This window comes from Pelophylax lessonae (assembly GCF_965119305.1).
Source record: "Pelophylax lessonae genome assembly, chromosome: 4".
NCBI lineage: Eukaryota > Metazoa > Chordata > Amphibia > Anura > Ranidae > Pelophylax > Pelophylax lessonae.
The window spans coordinates 538,203,847-538,217,316 of NC_138771.1; the positions used below are offsets into that span (position 1 = coordinate 538,203,847).

Consider the following 13,470-nt stretch of genomic DNA (forward strand, 5'->3'; position numbering starts at 1 on the left):
GCAGCCTCCCATAGACTTTGACAGTCTTCCTGCAGCATCTGTGCCTTTTGGGCACACTAATACCCCAGAAGGGAAACACCCCAGCTGGATGGAACGGTGTGCAATGAGCCTAAATGTACATGGCTGCTTTGACTGCAACCCATGGCTGCTGCCTTCAGTAACACAAAAGCAATAATGAACATATGAAGGGTTCAATCAACCTTAAATGCTGCCTACCCTAAATCTGTTTCACGTTACAGAGAACTAAACCCAGCAAAGCACAATGTGGGTTAATACTAAGGTGTTGAGCCACCCCACGAGATTATATATATATATATATATATATATATATATATATATATATATATATATATATATATATATATATATATATATATATATATATATATATATATATACACACACACACACACACACACACACACACACACACACACATATACACACACACACATACTGACATCTAGTGGTAGCAAACCTCGTAACCCGTTTCTATTTTGCACCACTCACCCTCCAAATAAAAACCAAGCAGAATAAAAATGGCGCTCAGTACACTACACCATATCCACCATATAATACTGAAATGTACAGACCTAACTAATTCTGTGAAATGATACAAATATATGCTTAATAAAAGCAAGAATGGCTCAGTAAATGGTCTAAATATGGTGTAAAGAAATACCTTATACACTTTCAGAAATGTCCCTTACTCCATAGTGTATGTTTGTGGGAGGCTGGAATGCAATGCACCCCATATTTACCACCTCTATAAATATGGCCATTAGGCTCTGTCTTCAGAAGGTATATGTAAACACAAGGCTTGTGGAAAAAACAAAAATAATATATATATATACACAGGCAAAATATGACATCGCACAAATGTTTACAAAAAAGAAAAAAACGACCTCTGGGAACATCTCCAGCAGCAAAGGGGTTAATGAGTCCTCTCCAAGAAGGGCTGGAACAGTGTTACTATACAGTGAACCCACATGCGCCGGGTGGAGGTGCCGCCCAGATGGGACGTACAGCTGCTTTAAACACCCTCGCCATTTTCCAGCATCCCCCTCTCCGTTAGGTGTGATTTCAGTGTGTTGAAAATGTGAATTTGTTGGTCAGGACGCAATGTTAAAAACTGCTGAATTAGTTTGCTTGGGTTGGGACCCCTGTTAAGAGGGAAAAAAAAAAACAAATACGTATGATTATGCACTGAAATGAAAGGAACGGTGTTCAATATATAAAAGGTGCAGACATATTTTGAAATCTTTAGTAAAAGAGCTATAAATACAGTTTATATCAGACTAAAGCCCCGTTCACACTGGGGCGATCCGACTTCCCGGGGCGACCTCACAGGTCGCGGCACGCAGCTCGACCTCGGAGCAGCCGGCATGGACTTCATAACATTGAAGTCAATGCAGGTCGCTCCAGGTCGCCCCAAAGAAGCTCCGGACCCTTTTTCTAAGTCGGAGCAACTTGTGTCGCTCCTATTAGAACGGGTCCACAGCTTCTCTATGCCAGGCGACCTACGGCGACCTGTCAGGCGACCAGGTCGCCCCAGTGTGAACGGGGTCTTAAGGTTTAAATATTAAAGAGGCCTGAACTCAAAAAGGCCAGATATGCTAGATCACAGGGAACATTTAGAAATGTTAGTTGTGTCTAAGAAGCACCCTGAGAAATGAATTCCTTCTAAAAAGTAACAATGTTCTTCCTGGTATGTGAAGGTACCAGGGTACTCCTGTGCCTTCAGCAGCATTACCTGTACATAGACATCTGTAGTGTGAGATCTAAGGCACTGCTGCCTCTGACTGCTAGTCTAGGGGACCTAGAGTGAGATTTGGTGATCTCAAAACTGTGCCGCTCACGATTTTCCTGTTGGAGACCCTGACATAAAGAAGCAAAACCCTGCCTCTACCAAGATGGCTGTCTCCATACTGAGACACAACACAAACAAAACATGTTAAGTCAGAATGAAAGAAATATCAGCTTTAGATAGGCCACAGGCAAGACTAGTGATTAGTCATTTTTCTTCTGATTGCATGGCTTGCTGACCTGCCCACGGTAATTTTACTGTGGGAGGGTGGAATGTAAAGCCACAATCACGTACACATACATCGGGAGCAGCATATGTGTACTAGTGCACCCCCTGGGCACGCAGGTGCGCACGCCTGTTACTGCTGTGTCTGCTGGACACAGCGGATCATGGTGCTCCGTACCCTGCCGCTGTAAGTGCCCGGGGTATCGTGATCGCTATGACCAATCAAAGCAATCACACGGTAACAATATAAACAAACTGTCATGAATGGGTTTCCATTCATGAACAAAAAGAAAATCTCTTTATCAAAAAGGTTGTCCTTTTTTGTTTACATCACAAAAAAATAAAAAACCCAGTGGTGATCACATAGCACCAAAAGAAAGCTCTAGTTGTGTGAAAAAATTATACAAATGTATCTGCATATTGCTGCATTAACGCGCTATTGCCAGTTAAAGTAGTGCAGTGCTGAATAGCAAAAAAATGGCCTGGTCGTGAAGGGGGGTAAAACCTTTCGGAGGTCAAGTGGTTAAACATAGCTTCTATAGTTCAGTTCCTCTTTAAATTGCAGTCAACAGAAAGAGAAAAAAATCAAAAGCCAAAGTAACGTTGTGTCAGTGGATTCAAACAGACAAAACTGTGCTCAGAGATCCTCCAAGCTTTGCTTCAACTCATTACTCACCTGATAAAGCTGGCAATGTACACATTCACAAACGTAGCCATCAAGTATTGACAGTCAAATCTGTCCATGATACCGCCATGGCCTGGAATGGTGTTTGCAAAATCCTAAGGAAAAAAGAAAACATATGAACCTAAAAGGAGCAGAAACGTTAAGTCTCCAGCTAACCTTCTGGCAATAGGAGGCTGCAGAAAACCTACAATGAATGCTGACATTTACAGAAAATGTATGGTGGTAGCGTCTGTCAGATGTAACCGAAATGTTTAGGTTATGTAACTTGTTGGTTTTTAATTGAGAAAGCCTATAGGTTTTCCAGGCTGTTGATCACAAATATACCTAAAAACCAGGATGGATCTCTCCAGTCCCAGTTTGTGTATATGCATACTATCTTTTGGCTCCTATTCAATCAATACTGGACCCTATTAAGATGTTAGCTTTTCATTGCGATTCACAGTCTACCCATCTCTGGAAGTGCAAGCTGCTCACATCTCCAGCTTTTTTTGCCAAGACCATAGGCAAAAACCCCAGAGATTAAATAAAATGTATCTATGGTCAACATCTAAAATCACAAACACAATATAATGTGCAATGGATCTAAAATGACCCTGATATTTTCCCATTCCCTTAAATGTTATCCCAAACATAGGATCCTGCAGTTAAAGTGGAACTAAACCCTCCTACCATTTTTAGCAATGGAAGCTGCCATCTTGGCTTCGGTTTGATTTTCAACTGCCATGGTGCTGCACATGTGATCAGTTATGACTCGTCATTTGAAGGTTTGACGATTTGGTTAAGGCCCCTTCCACACATGCTGTCCGTTTTGTTTTTCATCCATCAATGGATGAATGAGAAAATGGACAGACATCAATGCATTCCTATGGAAAAACGGATGTAAATGGCTGATCGTCCATTTACATCAGTTTACATCTGCATCTGTCATCATCGGTTTTTTAAACTAATCAATGCTCTATTTTTCTTCTGTTAAAAGAACGGATCGGGTGAAAAACGGATGTAAACTGACAAACGGTCAGTTTTTCATCTGTTTTTGCATCAGTAGTAGATTTAAAAAAAAAAACTGATGGAAAAACGGATGAATACTTCAACCATTTTGACGTGACTGAACTGATGAAATGAACGGTCCGCATGTATAAAAGGGACCTAAGAGTACAAGCAGCTGACAGTTACATTCCCTGCACGTGCTGGTAATGTAATAGTTTTTGAAACGATTAAAATCAACAATACTCAGCCATGACCTTCTGAATTTGACTGAGTCACCCATTCAAACACTAAACTGGCAAGAGGACTTGTTAATGCAAGGCGATTCAGCGTGGTCACCATGGGCTTCCTTGCATTGAAGCAGCTCATCAGTGCCAAGACTTACTAAATCCACGCCTTTAAATTGTCTGGAACACTAGGAACAGCTGAGCAGTCAAATCATTCCCTAAGACACCTCCTTCACAATCACTGCCCTCCAGAGCGGTTTAGAGAGACCGTTTTGAAAGCAGCCTAAACGTCACAGGTAGGTGACATATGTAGGTTCCACTCCAGCCTTTCCACCTACCCCTAGAGTTTGAAAATATGCTTCCCCAAAGCTCTTCGAAAGCCAGAATACAAGGTTTAAAGAAAGGTATTTTCCTTAATCTTGAAACGCTCTATTAGGCCAGTTCACACAAAAAGTAGCTTTATTAATGAAGTAAAATAAAAAGGAAGCAATGGCACGACGTTTGAGTTTTTCCTGGGAATAAACCTAACCCCATGTCCTTAGGAAAATGGACCATTGGGCAATAACATTTTTGGCACACTGGGGTGAACTCAGCATAGAATCTCTGAGAATAAGGATAATCACTTTGATCTTGAATGCTCTCTTGAATCCACTGGCGAAGAATCCTCCGAAAGGCCCAATGAGTGAGGCAAACGTAGAAAGAGCGATGCTATGGATTTGGAAAGGATACATCCAGACTGTTTTCTGCAGAAGAGAATATATAAATATTGAGACATCCCATATTGAACACCAATAACTGTCCTTCATAACCATCAATTATTTTTTTGGAATAACATTCAGTGATAATTTGGTCATTCCATGGGGATTATTGTGCAATGGAAATTGTGACCTGTTCAAAATATGCTTAGCATGTACAGCCCCCTTAAAGTCTACACCAAATTTAGAACCAAGAATGCAACCTGATAACTATAGTTAATGGATAATGAGAAAATAAACTACAAGTCCCACCTGCCACAAAGGGACTTTAAGTTCTCAACAGAACACAAGTGCGGTGATCACCACAGTCATTGTCCATTGACACTTTCTCCTGCTCTAGAACTAAAAGTCCGTACCTCAGTTTGGACAGAATTGGATTAAGAGTCTGTAGGATCCAAGCAGTTGAAATGCTTTGCAGGCTCATTTGCACAAACATCATTAAGTGCACCTTTTTTTTCCCTTCAACTATATGCGCATTGATTGGATTTTTGCAAACAGTGACTTGACTTTAACGTTCTTATGTCTTTTTTAGCACAAGGATCTATTTTTTTTTTTTTTTCAAATGAAAAATTGCATACCGCCTAAAATTAGCTTGACCTCTTACCTATCCCTTATCTGAACCCGAACACTTAACCCTAAACCTCATCTAATACTAATAATTCAAATAATTACCTCTTAAACACTTTGTGTTCCTTAGTATGTACCGGTACATCCTCAGATTGAAGTGGTTATACGGGGAGCTGCAGCCATGATCCCGGTATCCAGGCTATAGAGCTGCTTGATCACTTCTACAGAGCGCAGAAGGCCACCTCCACAAAATCCTGCTGGCAGCGAAGGACGAGGCTGGTGCCGGCTCTTTAACCAGCTAGCAATTAAATATATTTGTTAAATAGCATGTGGCTAGACCATGGCTTAATAAGTAATGCATTTATCTTTTTTTTCTTCTTTTTTGTGAATTGATTTTAGATATTATGCCAGACTTACTGATCTTTTTCTTATTTTTGTGGTAAATACTGCATAACCCTGCAGTGAATTGACATTTTGATTACTGTATGAGATATTTGGATACAATGTCAAAATATCACATGCAATATCCTTTAGTGCAGGCATGTCCAAGGCTGCCTCGGAGGGGGGGGGGGGGGTGAGCATGTGGATTCCTTCTGACTCCTACCACCATGACCACTTCAAATCACTGCATGGTTAGAGTGTTCCTTTAATATCTCTTAGAAGAAGTAAACCTCCATATACTGCATTTCATTTGATCATCCTCTAGTTGTGTTAAATTTGTGCGGGGGGGGGGGGTGCGGCCGCGCGGGAAGGGCGCAGCGGCATTTTATTACTTATATACCTTAACTAACTATAGCAGGGCTCAAAATTTCAAGTCCTTAGCTACTCGCCAGGCCGTAAGAGTTACTCGCCACTACTTGCCCCACCCAACCACTACCTCGTCCCACCCCAACCCCCACTCTTCCCCACCCCTAAACACACCCTCATAAATTATCTAATGAAATTACACTCTTAAATGTTTTATGCAGAATTAAGTTACAAAACTAAATTTTAACAAAAACTTTATCAGTGTCCATCAGTACAGCATCATCAGTGCCCATCAGGGCAGCATCTCAGTGCAGCTTATCAGTGCCCATTAGTGCCACCCCGCCAGTGCCCACCAATGCAGCCTCGCCAGTGCCCACCAATGCAGCCTCGCCAGTGCCCACCAATGCAGCCTCGCCAGTGCCCACCAATGCAGCCTCACCAGTGCCCACCAATGCAGCCTCACCAGTGCCCACCAATGCAGCCTCACCAGTGCCCACCAATGCAGCCTCACCAGTGCCCATGAATGCAGCCCCAATGCAATGCAATGCAGTGGAATTGAAGGCATAGGTATAATAGATGGGGGGTGGTTGGAATGAGAATGTTTCAGACCTATACTTCCAATTCTACCCCCCCCCCCACACCCCAATCCTTTATTTTTTTTTTTAATCCTTATACCTATTCCTCAAAATAACCCCCCCCCCCCAATCCAGCACATCTATGCTCTAGCCCCCTCCCCTTTCCTCCAAGCACACATTTTGTATAGACCCCCCATTCAATGCCTCCAACCCCCTCAAGCACAAACATATACTGCGTCCAGTCACAGCACACTGTCATCATAGTTACCATTCTCCTGCAGCCACAGAGGTCAGGCATCTGTGCTCACTGAGGGTGGATCAAGAGGGGTTGAGCCCCCTCACTTAGGTCTCCCTTAAGACCTGCACCTCTCCATTTTTTGGATGTCTAACAGGAGGGAGTTGAAGAGGGGCGATCCCAGGTGGCTGAAATGCCTATGCTGCGAGCCTGTGCGGGGGGGTGTGGCACGAGGGGGGTGGAGCGGGGCAGTCCCATACGGCTGACAGTGTCTATTGAAATACCCGCGCTGTGATCTTGTGGGGGGGGGGGCAGGAATGAGCAGCAGGAGGGAGGTAGAGAAGGGCGGTCCCAGGCGGCTGTACAGTTCCTATTGAAATGCTCGCTCTGCGAGCCAGTGCGAGGGGGGGAGGGGGAGGTGGAGAAGAGCGTTCCCAAGGATACTGTACAGTTCCCATTGAAATGCATGTGCTGCGAGCCTGTCCACGGCTGGATACACATCCCGGGACAGCGCAGCCCTGTCCATACTCGCAGTCCTCATATTTACACTAGCCAAATGCGAGCAGGCGAGTGTAAATTTTGAGGGCTGAACTATAGTATATATTTTATATGCGGCCCGAGAAAATTTCTCTACACTCAATGTGGCCCAGAGAAGCCAAAAGGTTGGACACCCATGCTTTAGTGAATTGAGCCCACTGTGTCTATTGTTGTGACTTTGATGAAAATCAGGTCACATTTTCTGGCAAATGACTGCAGAAAACAACGTAATGCAAGGGGTTCCTATACTTTTTCTTCCCACTGTATGTGAGAAATGTCAGAATTGGTCCAGTTGTGAAGTGGTTAATCTGTATCCTAACACTTAAAAGGATAACTAAGGTTTGGGGAAAAAATAGATAATTGCTATGCAAACCTTTCTGTAATGTTGTTAAAATCATTTTTCAGCTGCAGCCAGCAATTCTTTTTCATAAATGGCAAAAGAAGAAAATCAATGTGACCTTGCAATATGCCAAACTGGAGGCGTTCTCTATGCTGCATCCAAGCAGAGGACTATAACAAATATCAATCCTTGTTTACGAGATTGCCTTGCTATTTCTCCCAGAAGATTGCACAATGAAAAAGAAAAAAACGAAAGACATAACCTAAAAAGGAAATGTCATTTTTGTTGTGATACTCTGAGATTTTACAGGGAAAGAAATGCACATCGTTAATCTGGTTTAAAAAAAAAAAAAAGTCCATCCAGTTCAACCAACATAGGGGAGAAAAAAAAAAAAAAAAAAAACAACAACAGGCACACAAAACCTCCATCCAGAGGAAGGCAAAAAAAAAAACACAATAAAAGCATGATCCAATTTGTCCCAGCTAAGGAAAAAAATCCTTCCTGATCCCCCAACAGGCAACCAGGTACTCCCTTGATCAACTTTACCTCTAAATATTAGTATCCAGTTATATTATGTGCATTTAGGAAAAAAGTCAGGCCTTTTTTTAATCTACTGAGCTGGTGCTAATTTTATTATCAATGAGATTGCTCAGGTGGTGACAACAAAAGCAGACTCTCCCACTTCCCCAGTCATTTCAAGTAAAGCAAATTCTTTCGGACATTGTATGTAAGGAATCCGCAAATAAGTTTGCTAAAATTCTTGCAATGTATACAGGTCACCTAGAAAGTGTTTTTATCCACAAAGCTGGAGCTTAACCCTAACCATTAAAATCAACCATTAACGTAGGTTCACATATGTGCCAGTCGTGCATGTGCAGCATGCTGCTGTGCTTTCCAATGCATGGGGTGCCATTACAAATAAATGGCACACCCGCACAGCTGCTAAAGAGCAGCGCATTTTTCTTGCGGTCAGGGATATGCATGATTATGCATGTGTTTCCGACCCACACATAGGTTTAACCTGAATCCTAAAGATATATAAAAATACACCTATCCAGACTTAGGAGAAAAACAAAATGGATGCATTCTATAAGACTACCACTAGATGTCACTGTTTGACAATACATTGTCTGCTTTTATTATTATCTACTTGCAGAATACTAGAATGTATACAGGAAAAAAAAAATCTCAAAGACAACATTAACTAAACATTCCATGTATATGGTGGTACAAGTCATATGACTCAACTCCGCTTGTCATTTTTAATGGGTTAACCCTTTTGTGGGTGTGGGGAGCCTGCTATTTTGTATAACTGATGGACAAACCATTTTTTCCCACATCCATGCATCTGTTAAAAAGCAAATTAAAGACTTAAAAATTCTATAAATTCTATGTTTTCTAAAAGCACAAAATTCATAACTTTGGCATTGAAACTAAATTATTAAAACCAGAATGCACAATTAAATTAGAAGGAAGGGTTATAACTCCACTCCCATTGGGGAGTTTTCCCTTCACTTCCCGCCACATAGCCAAAACAGGAAATGAAAGATATTCCTGCCAAAGTGAGGGAATCCCTAGTTGTCCCCAAAACTATTGTCCCTGCTGGAAGATGTTCCTTCTATTCCTGTTCTGGACACAACGCAAAATGTGGGTTTCTTTTACATTCACTTTCAGTGATAATGGAAAACGTGACAAATAGAGAGGGTGAATCTCATGGGGACAGCAACAGAATAAGAACATAACAAGGGTTCTAATTGCTGTCTATTTTCAAAACGAAAAAGGAAAAAAAAACATAAATGTAATAAAAGTTTTAATGTTACATACACTTTAAGCTTTGTTTTGGATAGAGCTTGGAAGGGTTAGAATGGCTGTCAGGTTTTCATTGTTGTCTATGTCTCCATGTATGTGAAAATGTTTGAGTTGTCACAAGAACAGGAGAGAAATCTGCCAATGGGGAAACATGTTGGGGTGACAACTGTCTAAGAAGGGATATTCCCTACATTAAGGTAAAAAATGTCCCAGTATTTATATTACCCCCCTCACCCCCCTTTATACTTACCCAAGTTCTATCTGAATCCAGCGCTGTGTCCATCTGCAGCGACACTGGTCTCCCACTCCAAACAGGCTGAGACACAGCAGCAGGGACTGACTTGTCCCCAGACCTCGGTGCTGCAACATGGATGGCGTGGAGACGAAAGATACCTTTGGTCCAGAGAAGTGGGCAGCCTGGAGAGCACTCCGTATCCTAGAGCAGCCGCTTACTGCACATTGAAGATGATCAGGACCTGCAGAGCGCATGCTCTGTGAAGCCTTGGGGGGGGGCACTGGAGAAAACTCCTTGATAAAAGGGGGTTTACGCCACCGAAATGCATCATCGTCTTGGCAACCATGCCCCACTTGCTGCAGTTTCTTCCAGTTGCCCAGTAAGTTTACAGAACGGCCTGGTTTTTCTCATAGCCATGCATGATCTCTGCAGGTCCTGATCATCTTCAGCATGCAGCTGCTCTAAAATCTGATGCGCTCTCCAGGATGAGTTTTACCACCTCTCAGGACCGAAGGGATCGTTCACCTCCCTGCCATCCACAGTGCAGCACTGATGTCTGGGAACAAAGCAGAACCTTCATGACATGCTGATGTGCCTCTTACAAGCTGTTCCTTTGTAGCTGCAATATTGTGGTTGCTGTGTGTCTTTATTAAAGGGTTAACCATACTATGGGCAGTGCGCTCTCAGTCTTGTTCTTTTCTTCTCACAGTGCCTGTTCCCGTGGGTATTTACAGACCTCCACTGACCGGGAGTTACCCCCATTTGCTCTATTGGTGTGGCTGGACTTTATTCAGAACCCACAGCGTGTAAAGTGACAGGTCTTAGCTTGGATGCAGATCAGAGCAATCCTTGTGATATTTATGGTCTATTTCAACATTGACATTAGCCTGTCAATAGAATTTAAAAAAAGCAAATAAAAATATGGGCCAGGTAACAAGATGGTGTTCGATAGTACCTTTATCCTAAAATCATTGTATTTTTACTTTTTAGCTAATCTTTTCTCAACTAGTAAGCCCAACACTCACTGATGTATGCTGCGCTCTCTTTTTAAGCATTTGCTTTTTGTTTCTAATTATTTAAGACTCTTTAAGGCCTGACTCAGTACCACTAGACTGGCACAAAGCCGTTGCGCTGCCTATATTTAAAAATGCATCAAAGTCTTTATCAAATAATTATAGCCCGGTTAGTTTAACTTCTATAAATGGGGAAGATATTTGAGAGATTGATAAAATAACACAAGGGTGAGTTTTTGCTAGAAAACAATATTTTAAGTAATAGTCAGCATGGATGTATGAAAGGCCAAAGTTATCAAAAACAAAATTTGATTTCTTTTTATAAAGGAGGTGAGCGAATCTTTAGACAAATGAGTGGCTGTAGATAAAGTATACTTGGATTTATGAAGAGATATGAAGCACCCTTAATCAGGACCTAAATAAATAACCTAAATGTGCCCAGCCCCTGTACACTGAATACAAATAAAGAAACATTGAGCAGCGCTACCCTATAAAGATACTAAACAATTGTGTCAAATATTATTCAATAAACCTTTATGCATGATGAGAGAGATATATATATATATATATATATATATATATATATATATATATATATATATATATATATATATATATATATATATATATATATATATATATATATATATATATATTTATTTTTTTTTTTATTGCTATTTATTTAATAAACCCTTAGACATGTTGGATCAGCTTTTTCAGCTACGGTGGTGTATAATAAACCCTCATGCATGCTGTGTAATAAACCCTTATGTGTTTTTTGTATGCGTTTAGTAGGTTGTGGTGTTAACACAGTTTCCCGCACAAGGCTAATGTGTAAGGTAAAATTCAGTTTGTAAATGGATAAAAAACTAGCTAAAAGTCGAAATTCAGAGAGTAGTGGGTAATGATTCATACTCTGAATGGTCTAAGGCAGTAGTCCTCAACCCTGGTCCTCAGGGCCCACTAACAGGCCAGGTTTGCAAGATAACTGAAATATATCCCAGGTGATATAATTTGCTGCTCAGTGATTGCAGTACTCTAGTCTGCATCTCCCCAAGGTAATACTTAAAATCTGGCCTGTTAGTGGGCCCTGAGGACCAGAGTTGAGGACCACTGGTCTAAGGTAATTAGTAGTGTACCCCAAGGTTCAATGTTGGGGCCCCTAATTTTTATTTCATTCTTTATAAGTGATATAGGTTCTGGGATTAAAAGTACCATTTCAGTCTTCCAAGATGACACCAAGCTATGCAGTGAGGTTAACATCCTTACAGGATGCTGCCAACTTACCAGCCAACCTTAATTCTCTATTTAATTGGGCAACTATGTAGAAAATTAGGTTTAGGGTTGATAAATGTAAAGGTTATGCACGCATCATATATACTAGGAGGAGAACAGCTGGGGGGAGTCAATGGTGAAGGTGTTTTTTGCCTTCCTCTGGATCATCTGTTGGTATAGGATTCTGTATATGGAAATTTTCTTTTTTTCTATTGGTTGGACCTGTGTCTTATCAATCTGACTAACTTTGTAAATATGCATAGAACTATGTGATGTGTACCAGGTATAGGACATCCTTTCAAGGGATGACAGATGAACATGTATCTGTCCAGAACAGTTAAGGACTGAGAATTTGGATATGTGGATATGAATTCCTCACCCAGCCAATGAAAGACTGAATCACAGCAGGGATGTGATATTCCTGTAACTGAAAGAGATCTGGTGGGACGCAGTCCACTGCAAATCTGTTGGTGTCGCTGTTATACTCCACAGGGCACACAAAGTAACTGTATCCAGCCATGAAGTAAGAAAGCTATGGAAACAGTGAAACTCAAATTAGTGAAAAGGAACAAGACACAGAAGTATAGTAATACAGCAAGAAAGAATAGCTAACATTTTTTTTTTCAAAGACCAGTCTACACAACCTAATATTTCCCATTGGATCCTAAAGTGATTCAAAAGTTTGCAGCAGTGATTGCTGATGTCTCCTGCCAATGGTATAAGAGGGAATATAGCATTCCAAATACCTTAAAGTTGGGTGGATACAGACCACAAATTATTTTGAATGTTTAAAGTCCTTCTTGATTACTGTTTTGCAGGTGGGCTGTATATAAAGAAATATGCTCATCTTATATTTGCTAAGTGCTGTAGCAGGGTTTAAAATACCCTGTGCTGACACAGCACTAGAAGAGTCAAACCACCGCTAAGCAAAGTTTAAATCCGAATCAACATCTGTGTCTAGCTGAGAGAGAAAAGAAAGACTGTCTTTGGAAATATATTAACGGCTACCCGCTCGCGTCATTGAAAAATGACAGACGGCGGGAACCCTATTGTTCTGGGAGGACATCCTCCCGAGAACGTGCCATGCTCCTGCACGATCTGTCACTTACTTTGTCCACCAAACACAGCAAGCGACTGATCACTATACTGGCCTGCTGCCAGTGTCATGTGAGATCGCTGTGACAAATCACAGCAGATCACATGACAGTTGTAAACAATAATTGGCTTCCTTTCATGGAATTCATTGTATATAATTGTGTTGCTAGCTGTGATTGGTCACAGTGATCACATCTAAATCACAGCCCATTACTACCATGTGATTAGATCACAGCTAACCACAATAGACCGTGTCTACACACTGTCATTCAGTAAAAATATATGCTTATAGCAGTATGTAAACAAAAAAAAAAAAAAACACCTGATCTACTCCCCAGGGTGGTACAGTGTCACACATG

General features: G+C 41.2%; 1 protein-coding gene across 1 annotated transcript in view; it reads right to left on the minus strand.

Annotated features, from left to right (window-relative positions):
• Window positions 1-521: 521 nt before the first annotated feature.
• CDS2 (CDP-diacylglycerol synthase 2) overlaps window positions 522-13,470 on the minus strand; it is a 119,817-nt gene continuing 106,868 nt past the window's right edge. Inside the window, exons 10-13 of the mRNA XM_082255584.1 lie at window positions 12,396-12,548; window positions 4,552-4,671; window positions 2,709-2,812; window positions 522-1,163 (exon numbers count right to left, since the gene is read on the minus strand). Of these exons, the coding sequence (XP_082111710.1) occupies window positions 1,034-1,163; window positions 2,709-2,812; window positions 4,552-4,671; window positions 12,396-12,548 (507 nt within the window). The 3' untranslated portion in view covers window positions 522-1,033. The remainder of the gene's footprint in view (window positions 1,164-2,708; window positions 2,813-4,551; window positions 4,672-12,395; window positions 12,549-13,470) is intronic.